The sequence below is a fragment of the Chroicocephalus ridibundus genome, chromosome 15 (assembly GCF_963924245.1).
Source record: "Chroicocephalus ridibundus chromosome 15, bChrRid1.1, whole genome shotgun sequence".
Classification (NCBI taxonomy): domain Eukaryota; kingdom Metazoa; phylum Chordata; class Aves; order Charadriiformes; family Laridae; genus Chroicocephalus; species Chroicocephalus ridibundus.
This window is the reverse complement of record NC_086298.1, coordinates 9,129,883-9,150,996: the sequence shown is the minus strand read 5'-3', so window position 1 is coordinate 9,150,996 and position 21,114 is coordinate 9,129,883. Positions and strand designations below refer to the sequence as shown.

General features: G+C 61.3%; 1 protein-coding gene across 2 annotated transcripts; it reads left to right on the top strand.

The window, feature by feature from the left end:
* The first annotated feature begins 7,115 nt into the window (after positions 1-7,115).
* PTGS1 (prostaglandin-endoperoxide synthase 1) lies at positions 7,116-19,404 on the top strand. 2 transcript variants are annotated; one of them, XM_063353240.1, is made up of 11 exons: positions 7,116-7,317; positions 12,666-12,782; positions 12,948-13,088; positions 13,873-14,016; positions 14,409-14,590; positions 14,684-14,767; positions 15,163-15,409; positions 15,956-16,242; positions 16,987-17,134; positions 17,477-17,852; positions 17,930-19,403. In XM_063353240.1, exons 1-10 carry the CDS (start codon positions 7,194-7,196, stop codon positions 17,830-17,832), a joined length of 1,830 nt encoding a protein of 609 aa, XP_063209310.1. In that variant the 5' UTR covers positions 7,116-7,193; the 3' UTR covers positions 17,833-17,852; positions 17,930-19,403. The 2 variants fall into 2 exon arrangements, with proteins under 2 accessions (XP_063209310.1, XP_063209309.1); XM_063353239.1 differs by having other exon boundaries at positions 17,477-19,404.
* The last annotated feature ends 1,710 nt before the right edge of the window (positions 19,405-21,114 follow it).

The following is a 21,114-nucleotide window of genomic DNA, read 5'->3' as shown; positions in this document are numbered from 1 at the left end:
GTCGGTGATGCCACTTTGGCCACCAAATGGTTTGGCCTCGGCAGCAAATGCCACTTGCTTGTGTAGGGCAGGAGGAGGGTGGGCCGTGGCTGGACCCACTCGGGCTGTGCCCTGGGCTCTCCACACCCTGCTGCACTCACCAGGAGCCCTGTGCCAACAGCACACGTGGCTTCGGAGCACCATCGGTTCCCACCTGGCGAGCGCTGACATGGGTCGATGGTCCCCGAGGGGGTTGCGCTCCTGGCACGTGTGGTACCCCCACGCATGTCCCTGCTCATCGCACCCCCGGCAGAGACCCGCACCCTCCTGGCCACGTGCAGCTCCCCCGGGACACCCCGGTTTGCTCTGAGCCGCTGAACCGGGGCGGCCGCATCGAGGGGGTTGGGGCAGGGACCAGGGTGGGCACCGGCCCCCCTCACCGCCCCGGCTGAGCCCCGCGGCCGCCGGGAAACGCGACGCGGCAGCGAGAGGAAGGAAAAACTCCAAGGAAGCTGGAAGCTCTCGAGATAGTTAAAAACCAACATTGCTCTTCAAAATAGATGTGATTGCGCTCCTTGTGAGTCATCGAGCAGAGACACCAAGATTGCTTTGTGCCAGGGACGAGCCCGGGCGCTGATTGTGTGCCGCCCGGATTTGTATAAAACAGACCATGGATGGCATGTCAGAGTTTACAGCTCGCATACATTTTCAACAGTGAGCTTTGCAAAATGTATCAATGTAATCTCTGCCTCCTATATTCCGTGTTGATTAGACACGATTTCTGGCTGGATTTTCAGAAAGCTCAAGTGCTTTTTTAATCACTACAGAAGCTCATTATTGCTTTCCAGTGACTCTTATGTCCTTCACTTCTCCTTTCAGATTAGAGTCTATAGTCAGATGAATATTGGATGATTTCATTACATACAAATGCAATCAACAGTTTTGCATAAATTTCTCCTCTTTTCTTGAGTTTCAATTGACCTCAGCACCCGTGGAGGCAGGCGCAATACACATGTAAATGAGCTGGCGTTGCTGCAAAGACACGGATGCGGAGAAACAAGATAAACTGTCAGATAATATTCGGGATTTTTAAGAGATCAAAAAATACTTCCTTGTTCAGCCCAGCCGTAAAAATGGCACCTTCGGCTGCCGGGGAATTTGCTTTTGTTTTGCTTGGTGTCTGGCTGTGGACAAAGGCCAGGAGCGACATCAGCTCCCGCTCCAGCATGAGCGGCTCGACCAGGGGATGCCGCCTTTGGACCCCCCCGGGTCCCCGTCTCCTCCTGGGTGTCCCCGTCTCCTCCTGGGTGTCCCCGAGCACCATCCCAGTGGTGGGGGCTCGGCCAAGGCCGCCCTCCCCGCACCGCACAACAAGGGCACCGGGAACCGCACGTTCAAAATATATTTAAGCTAACACTCCATGCGAACAATCAGGGCTAATTTAAACAAACTATAATTAAACATAAAGGACCTCTTGGTAGGGAATTCGGGGAAAGCTGTCAGCGGTTACTTTGGATGTGAAGCCCTTACCTTTAAAAGAATAATTTTTGTGCTAATGTGAGCAATCCAGCACTCCCACACTCGCCTTCGGGAGCCAGTGGGGAAAGAAACTCTTGGGTTTCTTTTGATACCTTTACGTGCTAATCTTCTTAACAGATTTTTAATTAATGGGAACAGAGCACTTTGCAGCCGTGAAATCTATTGGTGTAATTGCCTAGTGGATTAGTCCCATTAGCCACACAAATTACCTGTCTCCAGGCCGCCAGCCCCACCGGGGAGCTCCCCGTGCTGGACACACCGAGCAGCCCCATTCTGAAGCAATTTTGATAAAATAAACTCTCTAATCAGGTAAATAATTCCATAAGGGAAATTGCTGCCTTCCCGCAGCCCCCCTCCAGCGGGACCTGGCTACTTTCAGGGGAATGCAACATGCCTCCAATTACAGACAAATCTCCATCTCAGCGACCGTTTGGGAGAAGCCCACGGCACATGGGACCCCCTCGAACCACAGCGGCCGAGGAATTAAGGCATTTAAGCTGTCAGCCGGAATCTGGCCCGGCCCCTGATTACCTGGGGAGACGCGCGGCGTATTTAGGTTCGTGTCCGTTGCAATTTCCTGGCCCCCAGCGTTGATCCCGAATGACTCGCGTCCGTGTCAGGTTCCTGCCCAGGGTCCCTCCGACACGTGGCCCTGGGCTCGGGGACGACGACCTTTGGGCAATTAAGGACATCCAGGCCAGCCTGAGCCTGGAGAAGTGGAAACGTGCAGCTGCCCCGAAGAGCTGCCGGGTGAGCGGAGCCGCCTGTGCCCATTTCACCGCATCTTGGCAAGGCTGTGTGGCTGTGTTACCTCAAACCAGGACACTATGCCGGCTGCCATCACTGCTCGGGACGGGTGCCCGGACCCTGGGGTCCCTTCCCAGCCCCATCCATGGGTCTCCATGGTCCATGGTAATTTTGGACCTGAACTCGATGGAGACTCCCGTGATTTCTCTCCACTCAGACTCCGAGATGGGGATGTGCCACCCCAGGGATGTCCCTGGGCAGTCGCATCACTGGGACCCGTGTGTGATGGGCACAGCGGAGCGCAGGGCAGCCGCGCGGTGTCACACGGTGATATGCAGCCCTGACACGCTTCCCACCCAGACGTCTCCAAACCTGCTGCGCCAACCGGGGCAGCTCCTCGCCCACCGCCCGGTACCCGGGGAGCTGGGAGGAGCGGTCCCTGCCACACTGTGCTGTGAGCACGTGTGATGGGCACAGCCTGGGAGGAAACAACCTGTGGGAGTTAAACACCGACAGTGACACGCTGCTGCCCAGTGCTGTGCACAGACAGCCATGCTGGGGACAGCCACACGGAGAGGTGGCCTCCAAGCATCCCCTGAAATGCTCAGGTGCGCAAGCTTGGAGCTGGTCCCTGACCCCAGGATGAAGGAGCTCAAAACACGGCTGGCACAGGGCTGCTCTTCTAACAGACTAAAACTGTTCCCCTTGGCTGCCGCCATGGCTCCTGGCACAGGGAGCAGAGGGTGACCCATGGGGCCACCCCAAATCGGAGGGGATGTGTAGGGCCAAACACTCCCACGGCCGGGGTGCGGGAGCGCGGGAGCCGCCTCACTGCGCGGAGCTGGCGAGCGTGGCCGGGGAACCCTACACCACGGGTAATTGGCATCAGATGCTCCCTGACCTGCTGCATCCACCGGGAAGCTGGAAGCATTTATTTGTCTGAGCCAGCGGCTCTATCTGCGTGCGGGAGGCGTTGGCGGTGGCGGGGCTGGGCTCTGCGAGCCTAATGAGTCTGAGCTGAAGATGATGAATATGATTGCTGAAAGCGCTTTCCTGAGTCCTCCTTTCCTGGGGCTCAGGTTACCAGTTCCCAGACAGCCTGTCCAGCCCCAGCTTTTCAGCTCTGATTTGTAGCCCCCCAAACAGCGTCTGTCGGCTCCCTGTGCTGGAGGAAACGCTGGGTCCTCCGCCGCCATGCCCAGGGGAACTGAGGAAGGGGCCACCAGCCCTGCTCGGCCACTGGGGACAGCTTTGCTTCCTGGGCTGCCCCACTGCTGCCCTGCTTGGCCCCGTGCCCCCCACAGCCCCTCTGAGCCCAGTGTGGGGTGGACCAGACCAGACCGATGTCCCGTGCGGTGTCTCCAGCCACCAGCATCTGCTGTGCCATTTTGCTGGATTGAAGTGCCTGTGGCTGTTGGGGACCTTCATCACAGGGGACTCGGCACCAGTTGTCTCTTAATCTTACGGTAGAAAAATGGGGGGGTTTGGCTTCTCCGTTCTCTGCCCAGACCCCCACTACCCACAGATGAGGGTCCACCCACTGAGCCACATCCCAACCAAGAAGCCTTTCAGGGGATGTGCAAGAATGGATCAAGCCAGGGGATGCTCCCTGGGCCGTGCAAATCCCCTGGGATCAGGGGAACACGCTCTTCCCAGGCATGGCCACCCCCCCGTAGCACTGGACTGTGTGGGGGGGGCAATGGGGACACCCCACATCTCCGCTCCCTGCGCAGGGCTCGGGGAGGCTCCATCCCTAACCACACGGGCTTTCGCTTGCCCGGGGTGGGGACCCTGCGCTGCCGCTTCACCATCCACCCCATGGCTGCGGGGCCAGGGCACGGAGTGTCCCCGCAACTCCAGCACCCCTGGGAAGACGGGGATGGGTGCCGACCTGCCACAGGCTCTTGCGTCCCGGTGGCATTGCGGCTCCCGGAGGCAGGATCACCCCAAAACCGGAGGAAAGGGGTCCAGGACCTGCGGTGCTTTGTGCCTCCCGCAGCCCCGGCCGGTGCCGCGCTGCCATAGACGGTGTTTTGCTGCCTCCCTACGGGAGGACGAGGCCGGCAGCACCGGTTCCCGCAGCCTCGCCGGCTCCTCCGCCGGCACCGGTACCGGTGCCGGCGGAGGAGCCGGCGAGGCTGCGGGAACCGGTGCTGCCAAGGTCCTCGCTGTCCCCTGCCCAGGGATGTGCACATGGGGGACCAGAGCAGAACCGCTGCTCCGCCGTGGGGGGGGGGCTTGGAGTGCATCCCAGCACGGCTGCAGCGCACCAGGGAATACTTGGAGGCAGCCCCTCCATGGCAGCCCCTCCATGGTGGCCCCTCCATGGTCGCACCTCCACAGTAGCCCCTCCATGGTAGCCACTCCATAGTAACCCCTCCATGGTGACCCCTCCATGGCAGCCCCTCCATAACAGCCCCTCCATGGTAGCCCTTCCATGGCAGCCCCTCCATGGTGATCCCTCCATGGCAGCCCCTCCATGAAAGCCCCTCCATGAAAGCTCCTCCATGGCAGCTCCCTCCATAACAGCTCCTCCACGGCAGCCTCTCCATGGTGGCCCCTCCACAGCAGACCCTCCACAGTAGCCCCTCCATGGCAGCCCCCTCCATACAGCCCCTCCATGGCAGCCCCTCCATGGTAGCCCCCTCCATGGCAGACCCTCCATGGTAGCCCCTCTGTGAAAGCCCCTCCATGGCAGCCCCCTCCATGGCAGACCCTCCACGGTAGCACCTCCACAGTAGCCCTTCTACAGCAGCTCCCTCCATAACAGCCCCTCCATGGTTGCCCCCTCCATGGCAGACCCTCCATGGCAGAACTTCTGTGAAAGCCCCTCCATGGCAGCCCCCTCCATAACAGCCCCTCCATGGTAGCCCCCTCCATGGTAGCCCCTCTGTGAAAGCCCCTCCATGGCAGCCCCCTTCATGGCAGACCCTCCACGGTAGCCCCTCCTCAGTAGCCCCTCTACGGCAACCCCTCCATGGTGGCCCCTCCAGAACAGTCCATCCATGGTAGCCCCTCGGTGGCCCTGGCCAGACAGCCAGCCTTGCGGCTGTCACAACCCTTTCCTATATCGCGCAAGCAAATGATTATTAAAACCTGAGAAGGGGACAGGGAGCGGAACTGCGAGGGCAGGAGAGCTCCTGCAGCGGAGACATCCCCAAGGGCTGCCAGGCTCGCCCACGAAGATGCAGGAGGGTGTTGAGCTCTGCCCAGTGCTGTGGCCAACAGCACCGTGGATGGGGTGCGGGGGGTGGGGGGGAAAGGCCGGAGCCAGGGCTTGGGGAGGGACCTAGTGCTGCCCTGCTCCTGCAGCCAGGGAGCATACAGGCACGGGGTGGGAGGACAGGGCAGCGCCTGGGCGAGTGTTTGACACTGTCCCCACTGCGCTCCTGCTGAAAGCATCCCAACGCCCTGCCGAAATCCGTCCTTCTGCACTGAACCGCCAACCTGCCATGGCTTTATATTTGGTGCTTTGTCTCGGAGGGGGGAGGTCGGGACGAGCAGCGGGTAGCAGCAGTCCCAACCGTGGCACACACTGACCGCAACGACTGCACGCGTACAGCAAAACCTGCCCCTTGTTTCCAGCGCGTGTTCATCATCGGGAGGCAGACGGTGTCCCCACCCTAAGAGCACGTTGAGAGCTTGCTGAGCTCATATTTGCATCATGGCTGATGCATTTGCCTGCTGAAGCTGGATCCGAGGCCCTTGTTCATTTTTGGACACCTGCAAAAGCCGCTCACCCTGCGGGGATGCTCCCTCCCCGCTGCCGAAACCCAGCAGAGCCCAACAGCACCAGCCCTGCTGCCACAGCCCGGCTCCCACCCCAACCCCAGCCGATTTCCACGCCAAGCGCGGGAACCACACAGGAACCATGCACCCCCCGGGGCTTCCTGCCGTGCTGCAAGGAGGTGACAGCAAAACCCGAGATAATCTTGAAATACACCCAGGCCTGCGCTGCGGACCCTGCCTCTGCCGCAGAGCAGCCCGGGAGAGGGCAAGCAGCCACAACCCCTGGGCTCTGGGTGTCACCAGGCTTGGGGACATCCCCTGAGGCTGTCTCAGCAAGGTCTGCAGCCCATCGTGCTCTTGCCCACTCCAGCCACATCCAGAGCCTCTCCTGGCCGGATGAGCTCCCCTGCAGGGTGGCTGGAGCCTGCCTGGGCTGGGCTGGCCTGGCCTGATCCTGTCCCCGCTGCCAGCAGGCTGGCACTGGGGGGCAAAGTGGCCAGGCAGGAAACACCGAGCGATGGTTTCACTGATAAACTCAGCTTTTCTGGCTGCTGGCAGCTGTGGGCAGTCCAGCGCCTGGCGCCAGCAGGGCAGCCTTGCCAGGCAGCCTCCCACAGCAGGACAGAGGGAGCTGAGCTGGGCCCACAGCCCACGGCCACGCTGTGGGGATGGTGCTGCTGCCCGAGCTGCAACAGGGTGTCCTGGGACATGGGGACACAGGCAGGGGGCTCGCGCATCAGGGGATGGGTGTGGTGGTCCTGGGGGGCCTGGTCACCAGGGCATGGGCATGAGGATGCTGGGGGACCTGGGGACCAGCGTGTGGGCATAGAGATGCTGGGGGATGTGAGGACCAGGGGGACCTGGGGGGCAGGGCATGGGCATGGGGATGCTGGGGGACCTGGGGACTATAAGATGGGTATGGAGATGCTCGGGGGTGGCGGGGACTGGGAGGGCCCGGGGGGGACCTGGGGACGGAGAGGGGGCTCCTGGGGTACACGGGGCTCAGGGCACGGCCAGGGACCCAGGGGTGGCCACGGGGGACCCCGGGAGGGGTGCGCGGGCCGGGACAGTCCCCCCGGGCGGGCCGAGCTGTCGGAGGCGGCCCCGTCCCGTCGGGGGCGGGCGGAGGTGCGGCGGGGGCGGGGGCGGCGGGGCCGGGCCGGGAGCGGCGGCGGGACGCGGCGGAGCTGCCTCTCGCAATGGGCGGTGGGTGCCGGGCCCGGGCCCCCCCGGGCGTGGGGCTGCGCCGGGCCGCGCTGCGGCTGCTCCTCGCCCACGCCGTGCTGCTCTGCGCCGCCGGGACCGCCGCCACCGACGGCTCCGGTACGCGGGGAGGGGGCCGGGAGGGAAGGAGGGGAGACCCGGGGGAGCCGGTACCGAGGGGCATCGCGACATCCCGCACCGGGGGCGATCTGGCACCGAGGGGACCCGGGGAGCGAGGAGGGAGTCGGCCCCGGGGGATTCGGTACCGGGGGGAGCGGCAACGTCCTGCACCGCGGGGATCCGGCACCGGGTGGGGGCCGGGAGCGAGGGGGGACCCGGCACCGGGGGAACCCGGGGAGCGAGGGGGGACCCGGCACCGGGGGAACCTGGGGAGCGAGGGGGGACCCGGCACCGGGGTATCCGGCCCCGGGGGACGCAGGGGGACCTGGTCCCGGAGGCTGCCGTACCGGGTTTCCCGGACCCCCGGGGGCGCAGGGGGCGTGGGGCGGCCGCCCGAAGTCGGGGCGTTTGCCGCAAGCCCCTGCCCAGCGCTGCGGGACGGGTCCGCACCCCGCCGGGTCCCCGGGTGGGATCGCGCCCATCGCCACGGGCTGGTCCTGCCGGGAACCGGCCGTCGGGTGACGAGCAGAAGCCCCGGGGCGGCGGGCAGGGGCAGCCGGACGGCTGGGACCCCCGAGGCCACCACCTGGTGCAGAGTCCCCGCAGCAGCCGGAGCTGCAGGCTTTGGCCCTTCATGCCTGACCGGAGACCAAAATCTCCCATGAAAAACAAACTTCCCCTCTACCTCCCGCTGCGGCCGCGGGGGGACCACACGCAGGGCCTGGAGGAACCGTCGAGCCGCACGACAGGGCTGGGCTCCTGCCAAGGCCACTGCCGTCCCGCGAGCCCCTGGGGCAGGACAGGACCGTGGACACCCCGAGGTGGCCCTGCCACCGGGATGAGGGGCAGCACCCGGCTGCTCCCTGCAGCCTCCCAGCTGGGATGGGGCTTCTCAAAAGAAAGGGGGGCAATATCCACGATTGCTGGCAGCCAGGGCCCTTCTCCACTCTCCCCAAACACATACCAGGTGAAACTGCAGTTTGGGGGTGAAGATGGAGGGCTGGGAGCAGCAGGGACGGCTCTAGTGGCCTGAGCCATCGTTTCGTTCCTGTGCCCACAAGCTGGCACAGCTGTGGTGGGCTCGGGCTGCCCGTGCACCCGGGGATGTTGAGGATTAATGCTGCTTATGGCAGGCATCCACAGAGTGTGTTGCGAAATAAAACCACATCTCAAATCCCATCAGCTCCATCCCCAGCCCCTACAGAACAGTTTCCTCCTGGTCCTTCATGGGGCATTGACTCCAGTCCCTCTTCCATGAAATGACCTTCCTCCTTGCAGAAAAGCGCCATCCCAGCATGAAGCTCTTTTCAGGTTTCACAGTTCCTCACTAGAGTAACGTTCTCAGCAAAACCGTCCCAGGCACGTGGGCCGCATCCCTCAGCGGGGCTCCGGCCGCCTGTGTTGCAAATGGTGCTGAGGGCGACCCTGTCCCCAGCAGCCTGGCCGTCTTCACCTGCCGCTGTGGGAAGTGACGTGCCCAAAACCAAGAGCCCCCAGAATGTGCACAGACTGGGCGTGTGGTGCTGAGCAGCACCCCCTCTTTGCAAGGGATGCAGGACCACGGGAGAAGCGACCCGAGCCGAGCAGGTTTGGGCTTGGCAGGCAGAGCTGGATGCCGGAGCGGGGCATGTTGCCCTTCCCACCTCCCGCACCCCCTCCCCGCAGCTGTCCCGCCGGATGGCTGGTCCCGCGGATGGCTGGTCCTGTGCAAAAATAGTGTCCCCAAGTTCACTTCCTCGAGGACTTCCCTGTTTCAGCAGTGTCCATGTCCAAAAGGGGAACACGGCCCAGGGTTGCAGCCCTTTGAGGCCCCATGGCCATGCAGAGGGTGGCCGCGCCTGCTCTGTGGAGAACTCCGGGATTTGGGGTGCGACCCGGCAGGAGGTGGCAGGTTCACCCACTGGGGACAGTGCGTCTGGGTGTCCCCAGCATGGCCAAGCCACCCTGCAGCCCTCTGGGCTTCTCAGCCTCAGGCTGGAGAGAGGGACAGAGCAGGAGCAGCAGGAGGAGGGCCAGTGCTGGGGAGGCAGCAGGCATCCTGCTGGGGGGCCTGTCGGGCACGTCTGCACGAAAGGAGGGACCCCATGGGATGGACCTGGCTGCCACCTGGACTGCAGCTGGTGGGGACAGGCAAGGGACAGCCTTTGCATGGTCCCTCCACCGGCTTGACCACCTCCCAGCATGGGTCTCGTCTCCCTGAGAAGCTCCTCCTGGGGCTTGAGGACAGCTGGGAGCAGCAGCCACGTGTCCTGCAGGGCACAGGACGGGGCACGGGGACCCACATGCCTGAAGCAGCTGGGACAGACACAGCATGACCACTCTCTGGAGCTGACTGCTGCATGCCTGGATCAAAGCAAATTTTACTACGTTGGGGAAAAAAAAAAGATACCCAGGATATACATGAAAGGACAGCTTTCTTCCAAGCCTTAATTAGGGAGGGAGATATCTGATCGAGGGATTAGGGGAACTGCGCTGTGCCCCGAGGTGCTGTCAGCAGAGCGGCCGGGCTCCCGCTCCTCCCCAGCGCTGCACCAGGAGCACCGCAACCCTAATCTACACCTCGGATCTGCTCTCGAAGACCAAATAACAGGATGTTGGGCTGAGACTGGGATCTCCCGCTCACTTGGTGTTTGCTGCTCAGAGAACTTCTACTTGACTCCTTGCTGGCTGCACCTTGGCTCTGAGCCATGATGTTTGCTCTCTGTAGACTTTTCCTCCGGCTGTGAGCGGAGCCAAGCCAGTCCCACGGTGTTTCTTTGTTTTTCCCTGCAGATATTGCCTTTGGCTGCTGCCTTGCCTTCAGGGGTGTAGTTTTGTACAAGGATTCTTGCAAAATAAGGCTGACCGTCCTCTCCACAGCCATTCCACCCTCATCGGGTGGCTCATGCTGCTTCTCCTGCTGGCAAACAGGAGGTGCGGGAGCACCCAGACATCACCGTCTGCCCGAGCTCCAGCCATGGGTCTGTCTGGGCTCGGACCCTGCTGAGTGAGAGCAGGCGGGCGCCTCTGGCGGAGCCATTTCTGTTTTATGCCTGTTTCTGTAGCCTGTGATCAACAGCCTCCTCCCAGCACAGCCTCATGGAGCACCATCCCGGGCTGCAGAGGGGAGGCTGCTGCCACACGAGAGCCCGGGGGCTGTGTCACCCCCTCCAGCCAGCCCCCCCGTCCGCCCGCAGCCCGTCCTTGGGGCCGGCAGCCCGGCTCAGGTGCGGGGACGAGGACCACACAGCCCCACGTGGCGTGCAGCTGCGGCCCTGGCACGCTGCTCTTGCTCATGGTGTCGCCAGAAGAGGTTGCAGATGACAATCTGGCTGCACTGCCTGTGCAGTGAACAGCTCGTGGGCCCGAGGAAACTGAAAAACAAGTGCGTGAGCCTTTCATCATCTTCAAAGCCTGTGGCCACAGAGCTGTGTCCCATCGAGCAAGCCCGGCTCCAGCCCAGCCGTGATTCACCCCAGGTTGCTTTGGCTGCGGTTTGCAGAGCGGATGTTGTCCCCGAAATCTGGCATTTTTCAGCGGTGATGGAGCATGTTCACCAGCTCTGCCGTCACGGAGGGGGCTGCGCTCCAGCACGGCGGCTGGCAGCCGCTTTCCCCACACCTGGAGCCATCCCAGCAGGGCCGGTGCAGGATTCCTGGCCAGGGTGGGGAGAGGCACGGAGCCACCGTGGGAGGGAGGCTCTGAAAGGACGCGAGGGGTTTGCTGTCGCAGGTCAGGACATGCTCCATCCCCCTTCCACCCTTTTGGCTGGAACATGCCGCTCCCGCCCCACCTCCGGGACCCTGCGGCGCTGACACCGCCGTGAACCGCGGGAGGAGGCAGCTCGGCCAAGCCTGGCGCGATGCCAAACCCGCCTTGGAGGAGTGCTCGGCCATGACATGCCATCGAGCCCTGCATCGGGGAGAGCCCCAGCAAAGTGAACTTCTCCTTTCTCCCCACGTCAGCTGGAGATGGGGCAGGACACGACCTGACGTGCCAGAGCCCGCGGCATGGAGCATCCTCCCAGCCCTGTGGCTGCAGCACCCGCAGCAGCCCCACATCCCCCCGGGTGTCAGCGCGCACAGCATGGGGCTGCTCTTTTAGGTGTTTGCAAAGTTTGCAGCAGAGTTGAGTGCGGAGCTACCGACGCAGGAACAGCCCGGAGGATGCTCCAGCTGCGCTGCAACACGGCTCCCTGTGCGAAAGTTCCCATCTTGCAAAAAACCGAACGGGTGGTCTGACCTCAATTTGTCTGAGATAAATAAGAACCTGCCTGCTGCCTCCCATCTGGATACATGAAAAAAATTCTGAGATGAAAGGGAGTCTGACGAAAGAGCTGGGAGCTGAACGCGTCTTTGCAAGCTGGCCCCCGTGATGTGAGGGATTCGGGGTCACAGGGCTGAGCGCGGCCGGCGCAGAGCTGCTGGCCAAGCCCGGGGCTCCCAGGCAACCCCTGCCCTGCCCCGAGACAGCAGCCGGCTGGCTGGGGGGTGAGCAACTCTGCAAAATTAGATTTATGTTTCAAATATGTTAATTTTTAGCTGCAATTTCCTATGGAAAAAATGTGGTTTCTATTCTGCGCGCCTGTCCCTCCGCCCCAGTCTCAGAACCTTTTCCTAAATTCCAGCAGAATTTGAACCAGGGCCGGCGGGTGCCCGCTGAGATCATGGACCATCAGCCGTGACGCTGGGCACACGGGGGATGGCTGTCGGTCCTTTCTGGTGCTCAAGTCGTGCTGCCAGTCCCTGTCCCTGCAGCCAATGGCACCGGAGCCGAGCGCTGTGTCGGTGGCACCGCTGTCCCCGAGTGCTCTGTGTCCCGGCAGGGCTGGTGACTTTCATTCTCCTGGCACAAAGTCCCCATCCCGGGTCTGTGGAGACCAACCCAACTTGGTGGCAGTGCTGCTCCTGTCCCATGGGATCCCGCCACCGTGGGGCTGTCGGGAAGGGACCCTTATCTGGCGCCTGCAGGCTGGGGCACGAAGGCGGCGGAGGAAGGGGCTGGGCAGGAGCTGGGGAGCGAGCCCAGCAGTCGTCCCTTTTCATCCGCTCGGGGCAGCGAGGGCGGAGGGGCTGTGTGCCAAAGCAAACTTCAGCCCTGACAATTGCCATTCTTATTATTAACACCGGTGCTGTGTTCGCGCTGTTTTATCCCACGCCGGGGCTCCGGGGGCACAGCAGCCCCCAATGCATGAGGCTGCGGCCCCGGCAGCAGCAGCCCAAGCTGGGGCTGGGGCTTGCAGCACCCGTCGGTGCGTGGCCGCGGGGTGCAGACGGTTCCTTTGGCAATCCCGGGTGTTCTGGACAAGGCTAACTTTCACAAGGAAGGTGACAGCGTGGATGGACGGTGACATGTCTCTCTCCCCGCAGTGAATCCCTGTTGCTATTTCCCCTGCCAGCACCAAGGGGTGTGCGTGAGGGTCGGCCTGGGAGGATACGAGTGCGACTGCACGCGGACGGGATACTTCGGGGCCAACTGCACCTCCCGTAAGTCCCTCTTGCCCAGGGGACCTCTGGCACCTGCGGGTCCCGGGGCAGCACACTGCACCTGCAGCACGTGCTCTCACCAGCAGTGACAGCGTGTGTGGTCCAGGGCTGTTAACAGCCTTCGTTAGCGGGGGGTGAGTGATTTCCCTGGTCTGTCTCCCCCAGCCGAGCTCTGGATGCGCCTCCATGACTGGCTGAAGCCCAGTCCTGCCTTCTTCCACTTCATCCTGACCCACTTCAAGTGGTTTTGGGACATTGTCAACAGCACCTTCATCAGGGACACGCTCATGAGGCTCATACTCACAGGTGAGGGGTTGGAGTGGGTCTCGGGGTGCAGCAGGACTCGGGGACCCCCCCAGGCATCAGCAGAGATGTGGGTGGAGGCAGCATGGCTGTAGTGCTGCTGAGCAGCTCCCGCGGCCACAGTGGTGACCAGGTTTGAGTCACCTCACCAGGAGACCCAGGGAGGTTGTCATCCCATCGTGTCAGCCCATCACCCTGCCCGGGGAAGGCTGCCTGGCCAGTGCGTCCATCCCCAACCATGTGTCCCTGACCGTCCATCCCCAGCCATCCATCCCCAGCCGTGCATCTCTGGCCGCGTGCCGGGCTGCCAGCCAGCTGGAAATCACAAGCGGCTCTCGGCATGCCACGCTCCCCAGGCCAAACGGCTCTCAAGCAGCCGCACGGAAAGCAGCCCATGGAAATATGGAGCTGGCCCTTGTTACTCACGTCCCCATATTCATCACTTTGCATAAATATTTAGGTTCCAGTCCTTGGAGCCGTAGTGACACATTTACGAGGCTCCAGCTGTTGGTTTTACCATTTCTGTGTGGTTGTCATCTCATTCATCATCCAAGAATCCACTTAGCGCATTAGTACAAGCCCTTCGTATCTGCAGGGCTTTAAAAGCAGCCCTTTAAAAGGCTGGGAGCAAAGCCTGGGGCACCCACGTGCCTCTGCTGCTGGTACCTTTCTGGTTTTTGGGCTGGCAGGGGAGGGCGTCAGGCAGCACTGAATGGGTGGGCAGAGCCCGTGGGGTGCTGCCCTGTGCCCCGGGCCCCACAGTGGTGACCCCCCTCTCTCCTTTCAGTTCGTGCCAGTCTCATCCCCAGCCCCCCCACCTTCAACTCTGACTACGGCTACATCAGCTGGGAGGCCTACGCCAACGTCAGCTATTACACCCGCGTCCTCCCGCCCGTGCCGGACAACTGCCCCACGCCCATGGGCACCAAAGGTACACAGCTGGCCCGGGGGGACTGACACCGTGGGGCTGAGTCACCAGAGCAGCACCCCGGGTCTGTACTCGGCGCAGCATCGGTGTTTCCCATCCACCCGTTCCCAGGCTTTCACTGCCATGGACAAGGCACTGCTGGCAGTGCCACGTGCTACTGATTGCCCCACAGGCAGGAAGAGCTTGATGGCATCCAAAACGCTGCTGGGACAGCTCGGGTTGAGCTGCTGGGGCATGTCGTAGCTTGTGTAAGAGGGCTCTAAGGTGTCTATGCAGACGAATCAGTGCCTGGTGCTGCAGCAGACACGACAGCGCTCACCGGCAGCCCTATGGCCAGCTCCGATACCCAGCTGGGTCAGCGAGGGACATCTACCCTCAATCTCCATCCTTCGCAGGGAAGAAGCAGCTCCCCGACCCCCAGCTCCTGGCAGAGAGGTTCCTGCTGCGGCAGAAGTTTGAAGCTGATCCCCGAGGCACCAACCTGATGTTTGCCTTCTTCGCCCAGCATTTCACCCACCAGTTCTTCAAGACGTCTGGGAAGATGGGACGTGGCTTCACCAAGGCGCTGGGGCATGGGGTGAGGGGGACACAGGGACACGCAGGGAATGACGAGGGGACCGGGGCATGCACGGCCTTTTGGAGCAGCCTTGACACTGTGCTCTCTCGGCAGGTGGATCTCGGGCACTTGTACGGGGACAACCTACAGCGGCAGCATCAGCTGCGACTCTTCCGAGATGGGAAGCTGAAATTCCAGGTACCACCTGGCACGACCAAAACATGTCTCAGCCCTGCGATCCAGGGTTGTTTGAAGCCCATGTCCCTCTGGCAGCTCCTGGGACAGAGTCTCCTGGGAGCATCAGGAGACCCCAGCCCTGTAGGAGACCCCAGCCCTGCTGCCCCATGTGGAGCACAGCCAGGGCCTCCCTCGGTGGCTGCTGACCGGAGGGACGAGCTTTGGGGTCCAGCTGTTCTGATGGCAGCAGGGGTCCTGCAGTTGGGTCTGTACGAGGGGGCTGTTTCCATCCTACTCAGCACCTGTGGGAGACTGGTTGTGGTGCCCATAGGGACACAGGTCGCGGATGGGCAGGCATTCACCAGGGTGGTTTTCTCCCCTCCTTCCTTTCTGACATCCCTTCTTGTCTCCCCAAGGTGGTGGATGGAGAGGTGTACCCCCCCGTGGTCACTGATGCTCTGGTTCACATGGTCTACCCATCTGCCGTCCCCAAGGAGAAGCAGCTGGCGATGGGGCAGGAGGTGTTTGGGCTGCTGCCGGGGCTATGCATGTACGCCACACTCTGGCTGCGCGAGCACAACCGTGTCTGTGACATACTGAAACGGGAGCATCCCACCTGGAGCGACGAGCAGCTCTTCCAGACGGCTCGTCTCATCCTTATCGGTGAGGACCGGCGGTGCCACAGGGCACGGGCACCACGGAGCCCCGTGTCCCACCTCCCTGGGCAAGTCCCAAGGACTAGGCATTAGTTGGTCTCTGTTTGAGGGTGGTGGCCAGGCTGGCTTTAGAAGCTGTAGGAGTTTCTCTGGCAGCCTTCTGGGGATCATTGGCTTTGGTCCATCAAAAAATTAATTTTGTCATAATTTTGAAGTATTTCATTTTAATGTTTTATTATAAATTTACTGTAATCTCAAGAAATGTAATTTTTGACCAAAATCCAGAAGAGCCTCGTGTCACCACATTATCTCTGAGAAGTGTATCAAGGTCAGCTTCCTCAGGAGCCATTTCAGTTTTGTCAGACTGACCTTTGCTGGTGAAAAAATCATTAACTGAAAAAACTCCCAACGAACTCAACAAGCCCGTAGTGAGAAAGGTCCCAGGTGGTGGATGGGTGCTGGGACTTATTGCTGTAGCACGTGGGTGATGTCATTTGGGTACAGCGCTGGTAGCTCCTGCTGCTGACGGCTGCTTCTCTCGCCTCCTGCCCAGGGGAGACCATTAAGATCGTCATCGAAGACTATGTCCAGCACCTCAGCGGGTACTACCTGAGCCTCAAGTTTGACCCCGAGCTGCTGTTTGGGACGCAGTTCCAGTACCGGAATCGCATCGCGGTGGAGTTCAACCAGCTCTATCACTGGCATGGGCTGATGCCCGACTCCTTCATCATCCAGGGGCAAGAGTACAGCTACAAGCAGTTCCTCTACAACACCTCCATGCTCATGGACTACGGCGTGGAGGCGCTGGTGGAGTCCTTTTCCAAGCAGATTGCAGGAAGGGTAAGGTCCTGCCCCTCTCCCTGCCAGCGCCGGGGCTGTGGGACCCTGGGAGGGATGCTCCTGGTACCGTGAGGGCAGTGCCGTTCAGGAGTAACAAATGTCCCCGTTCAGTAGTGGGTTGCATGTCACACACCTGATGGGCATGTCATGAGTCCTCCCCACAAGCGCCATGGCAAGGCTGGGCCTTGGCAGCCCCGTTTTCTTGCTCTGGGGACTCTGTAGTAAACACCACTGTGACACCAGGAGCCTGCGGTGAGCTGGGATCTCCTGGCCCAGACTGGGCTGTGGAGCTTGTCTGGCACTGTTCTTTGCTGCCATCGCATGGATGTTTTCTTCCATGCGATTACATCTGCATTTCTGACACTCTTTGCTGTGTAAAGCAGCAAGGCTGAGGCGCAGACCTGCTGCTCTTTGGGTGTTCGGGTTCTCCCTGTGACCCCAAACCCCCGAAATCTCTCCCCTCCTCCCAGGCCAGTGGGTCACCGTCCATACGGGGCTTCTCCTGCGTCATTCCCTGACCTGCCCTGGGAACAGGACTGACTTTAGCCCAGGCTGCTCTACAGCTGGTTTTTGGCTGTAGAGTCTGTCCAGTGATTCTCCCTCTTCGTGCTGCTGCAATGATGTGCTGATCTCCATGACACCGTGCCCAGGACACGGATGGTTTGGTGCGGTGGCTCCCCTGGGGCAGATGCCAGTGCTGCCTTGTGCCTCATGTGTGCTCCTCCTTGTGTTCTTGCCCTCCAGATTGGTGGGACACACACCATCAACGCCAATGTCTTGAAAGTGGCTGTTGGGGTCATCGAGGAATCCCGGCAGCTGAGGCTACAGCCGTTTAACGAGTATCGGAAGAGGTTTGGCATGAAGCCCTACAAGTCCTTTCAGGAGCTGACAGGTAGGGCTGCAGTGCTGCTGCGGGAGCTCTCGGGGCTTCACTGGGGCAGCGCAGATGCTCCGGGCTCGCAGTGGGGTACGAGACCATGAGCTGTCCCCGCTGCCACTGGGCTTGCCGGGCTCCTGGCCATCCAAGCCTTGCAGACAGGGCTGGTGCCTTGGTTGCAGGGGTCCTTCCTCCTGCAGGGCTGGAGGAGTGGTCCAGGGAGCAGTGCCTGGCCTCGGAGCCGGGCTCGCTGCTGCCTGGGTTGCGGGAGCTGCCACGTTCCTGTTACTCACAGCAAAGCCAGCCCTTGCTGGGCTAGTTCCCTTGCTAAAGCACTCTGACGTTCACTTGGTGCAGGAGAGGAAGAGAAGGCGGCAGAGCTGGAAGAGCTGTATGGAGACATTGATGCTCTGGAGTTTTATCCGGGCTTGCTGCTTGAGAAACCCCAACCCAATGGTATCTTTGGGGAAAGCATGGTGGAGATCGGAGCTCCATTTTCCCTGAAGGGGCTTCTTGGAAACCCCATCTGCTCCCCAGAGTACTGGAAACCCAGTACATTTGGTGGAGCAACTGGCTTTGAGATAGTTAAGACAGCATCGCTGGAGAAACTTGTGTGCCTCAACGTGAAGAAGTGCCCATATGTGGCGTTTCATGTGCCGGATGCTACGGAAAATGGCAGCCCTCGGGGTGGTGGACCATCTACTGAGCTCTAGCACCAGGACAGCCTGCCCAGGTAGAGACCATCCTTGCTGAGGTGCCGATGGAGCCGAGCTCCCAGCCTGGCGCTGAATGTCCCGTTCCTTCCTGCAGGGAGCGGCGGGGGCATGTGGACCTGCCCACCCCTGTGCCGAGCAGAAGCAGGATAGAAGATGGTCCCATCCTGGGCATCCTCCACACCAGCCCTCGAGGAGAGGCTGGCACCTGCTCTGTGAAAAGCTGGAGTGCCTCAGGAGTGTGGCTGCCACCACTGTCCTCAGCAGACCCAGTTCTCTTGCTAGTGAATACCTTGCACTAAGCCAGCTTTGGGGTTCCCCAGGGGACACTCGCCGCCCTGGGACGCTCTGGACTCCCCTGCGCTTTGTCACCCTCCGTCCCCGCTGCTTTCCAGCCCCAGGCCACCAGCAGCCCCTCTTCTGCAGGGCTTCCCAGCTCGGGACAGCGGAGCGCAGAGCCCGGGGAGCCGAGCCCAGGGAGCCCTCGCAGTCCGTCCTCTTCTACTGCACCTGGTTACGGCGCTGAGCTCCCCAAGGGAGGTGGAGGAGGGACAGGAGCAGCAACGCGCAGAGGGACAGGAAGGACACGCTGCAGGTGGTCATGCTGGCCCAGTGGTGGCTGAGCTTGCAGTAGGAACCTGCCCTGATCCGCTCCTGCAGCTGCTCTGGACCATCCGCCCCACTGTGCCCAGCACACGGGCATGGCCGAGACACCAAGGAACCAAAGCAACGTCTCTGTGGGAGGAGACCAGGGGAGAAGCATCAGATCAGACCTCCCAGACCTCCCACATCTCCCACCCGCTGCTGGGACCCCGGCAGGCACCGCCGGCCACCTGAGCGGGGCTGCTCAGTGCAAGACGCTACCTCTGTGCAAACACAGTGATGACGTCTCTCCCACCCTACGATCGTTACACTTCCCTGCATTAATAGCTCAGCAAATGGCATCCCCGAGGCACACAGAGCCCACTTCTCCTGCTCCAGAAATGCATGCAGATGTCAGCCCTCACCGACATAATGCATGGTGGCTGGCAGTCGCTGTCACTGGCCTCGACCCCCATCAGATCCTTCTTCACCTCCAGGAGAATGGACATTTAAAATAATAAACGATTTTAAAAACTCATTTCCTCCAGCCAGTTCCCAAGCGTTGTCTCGCCAGCGCCAGGCCCTGCAGGAGGGCAGGACGCTCGGGAGGCAGCGGGAGCTGGGGGAGAGGAGAAATCCCTGGAGCGTTGCTGGAAGGCTGGTGTCCCCGCTGGGACACAGCTGGGCCGTGCAGCCGCAGTGGGCCGTGCTTGCCGGCGCTGTGCCCTGTTATTGCCGCCACTGTGCCCTGTCATTGCCGGCTGCATCGGAAGAAATAACCAGAGCCACCCTCCTCCTCAGGAGCTGCCTCGGCAGGGGGTCTCTGAGCCCGGGTGTCCCATGACGGTTGGAGCTACGCTGCCCTGCGGCCACCACCCCCCCACAGCCCTGCGCTGCTCCGACGCTGGTAACGCAGCGCTTACATCCAACATTGTGTATTCCTGTCACATAAAATCTATCCACACATAAATCTTGCTGCCCAGGTATTTTGTAGGCATGGAACAGCCACAGTCCGTAAGAGAGCAGCTGGCTGCGGGTTGCCCCTGTGCTGAGCTGGAGGAGGGCACCGCTCCTGGGCTCCGGCTCCATCCTGGCAGCACTTCCACCAGCGGGGTGACTTCATGCCACGAGGCCGTGGGGGCCGTGCTGCTCCTGTTCGGATCCTCCTTGCAGGGTTCTCCACCCTGACCTGCCCTGGGCACCACTGCCTGCTCCTCTGCCCATCACACGAGGCCATGGGAGATGAGGAGAACCAGGGCAGGGAGTCCAGGGCGCTGCCCCAAAACCCGGGGCCAGGCAGCACCTGAGGGAGCGGGCAGGCAGAGGGTGATAAGGACAACAAATATGGTATCTCCAGGTAGATACACCCAGGCAGACACAGCCCTCTCCATACTCTCGGGGAGGGATGAGGATGGGTGGGGGTGTTGGCTGTCTGGGGGGCAGTGACAGTCCTGTGGTGTCTCACTTTCTGCCTTGGAAGTTTCAATCATTTCTGATCGAACCAGCTGACTTTTTTATCCCTGATCAACCAAATAGGTCATGACCCAAATTCCTCAGGAGGGGGTTGTGAGGCACTTCCAGGCAATAATAAAACTGGTTATAGGGAGGTGTTACAGGAGAGATTACCAGGGAGATTTAAAGAGCGGGTGCCTTGGCAGGGATGTGTTAGGAGCATGTCATGGCGAAGGAACATCTGCAAGCAGAGACTCCCAAGGCAAAAGCCTTCTCACTCGCTCTCTTTAACCCCTCAGAAACGCAATGGCATCACCAGGATTTTAAATCATCTGGATTTCAGTTTCCTTGTGGCACACAGGGAGGCAGAGAGGCAGGTCCAAGCGCAAAGGCACAGCGGGCGGGTTTGCCAGCTGCGTGCTCACCCCGTCCCGCCTGTGCCCTGCCCATGTCCTGCCCGGACGTCCTGCACTGCCGGGGACTGGCATGCCAAGACCCCAGTCTCATGGCGGGGCAGCACCAGCAGGCGCTGACAGGCTCCAAGGCGAGAGGAGGACACGGTCCCTTCCCATCCCACAGCTCCCTTTCCCCAGCTTTCCCCTTCCCTTCCCCTGTGTGTGGGAAGCCAGCGTGCAGTGGTGATGCTGTGCCCAGGGACCAAAACGGCCAACACCCACCAACAGCTTCTTATGTGGCCATGGGGGTGTCTCTCCCCCAGGGTCTGCCCCCCCACCATCTCTGCCCTGTGCTGTGACCCCCCCGAGGAGCACAACCCTCACTACTCTTCCCTCGCGCAGCCAGCAACACAGCACTCAAAATAAAAGGCAAACAGCAGCAAATGGGGAGCAACAGAGAGCCCAAAGCCCATTGGTGTGTCTCAAACCCACAGTGGGGTCCATGCGCCCCGTGTCTCCAGCCAGATGGAGCACACTTCCAGAACACATGTACGACCGCCCTCGCCCTGCGCTGAGCTGCTCCGGCCTCGAGCATCCTTCACTCTCCAGCTAAAGGCACAAGCTTGGCTCATTTCAGTTAGACCACAAACATCCTGCTTTTGTTTGTAGCTATCGAAGGCTGCCAGCGCTGTTTTGGTACCAACTGATAAGCGTCCGAGAGCCCACCAGGCACACAGAGAGCTGCCTAGATGCTCTCTGCCTCCAAGGAGGAATGTTCCACCAGGAACTGGCTCACCTGAGCCAGCACTGGCAAACCTGACATCTCTTCCAGCTGTGCCACCAGCTCCCACAC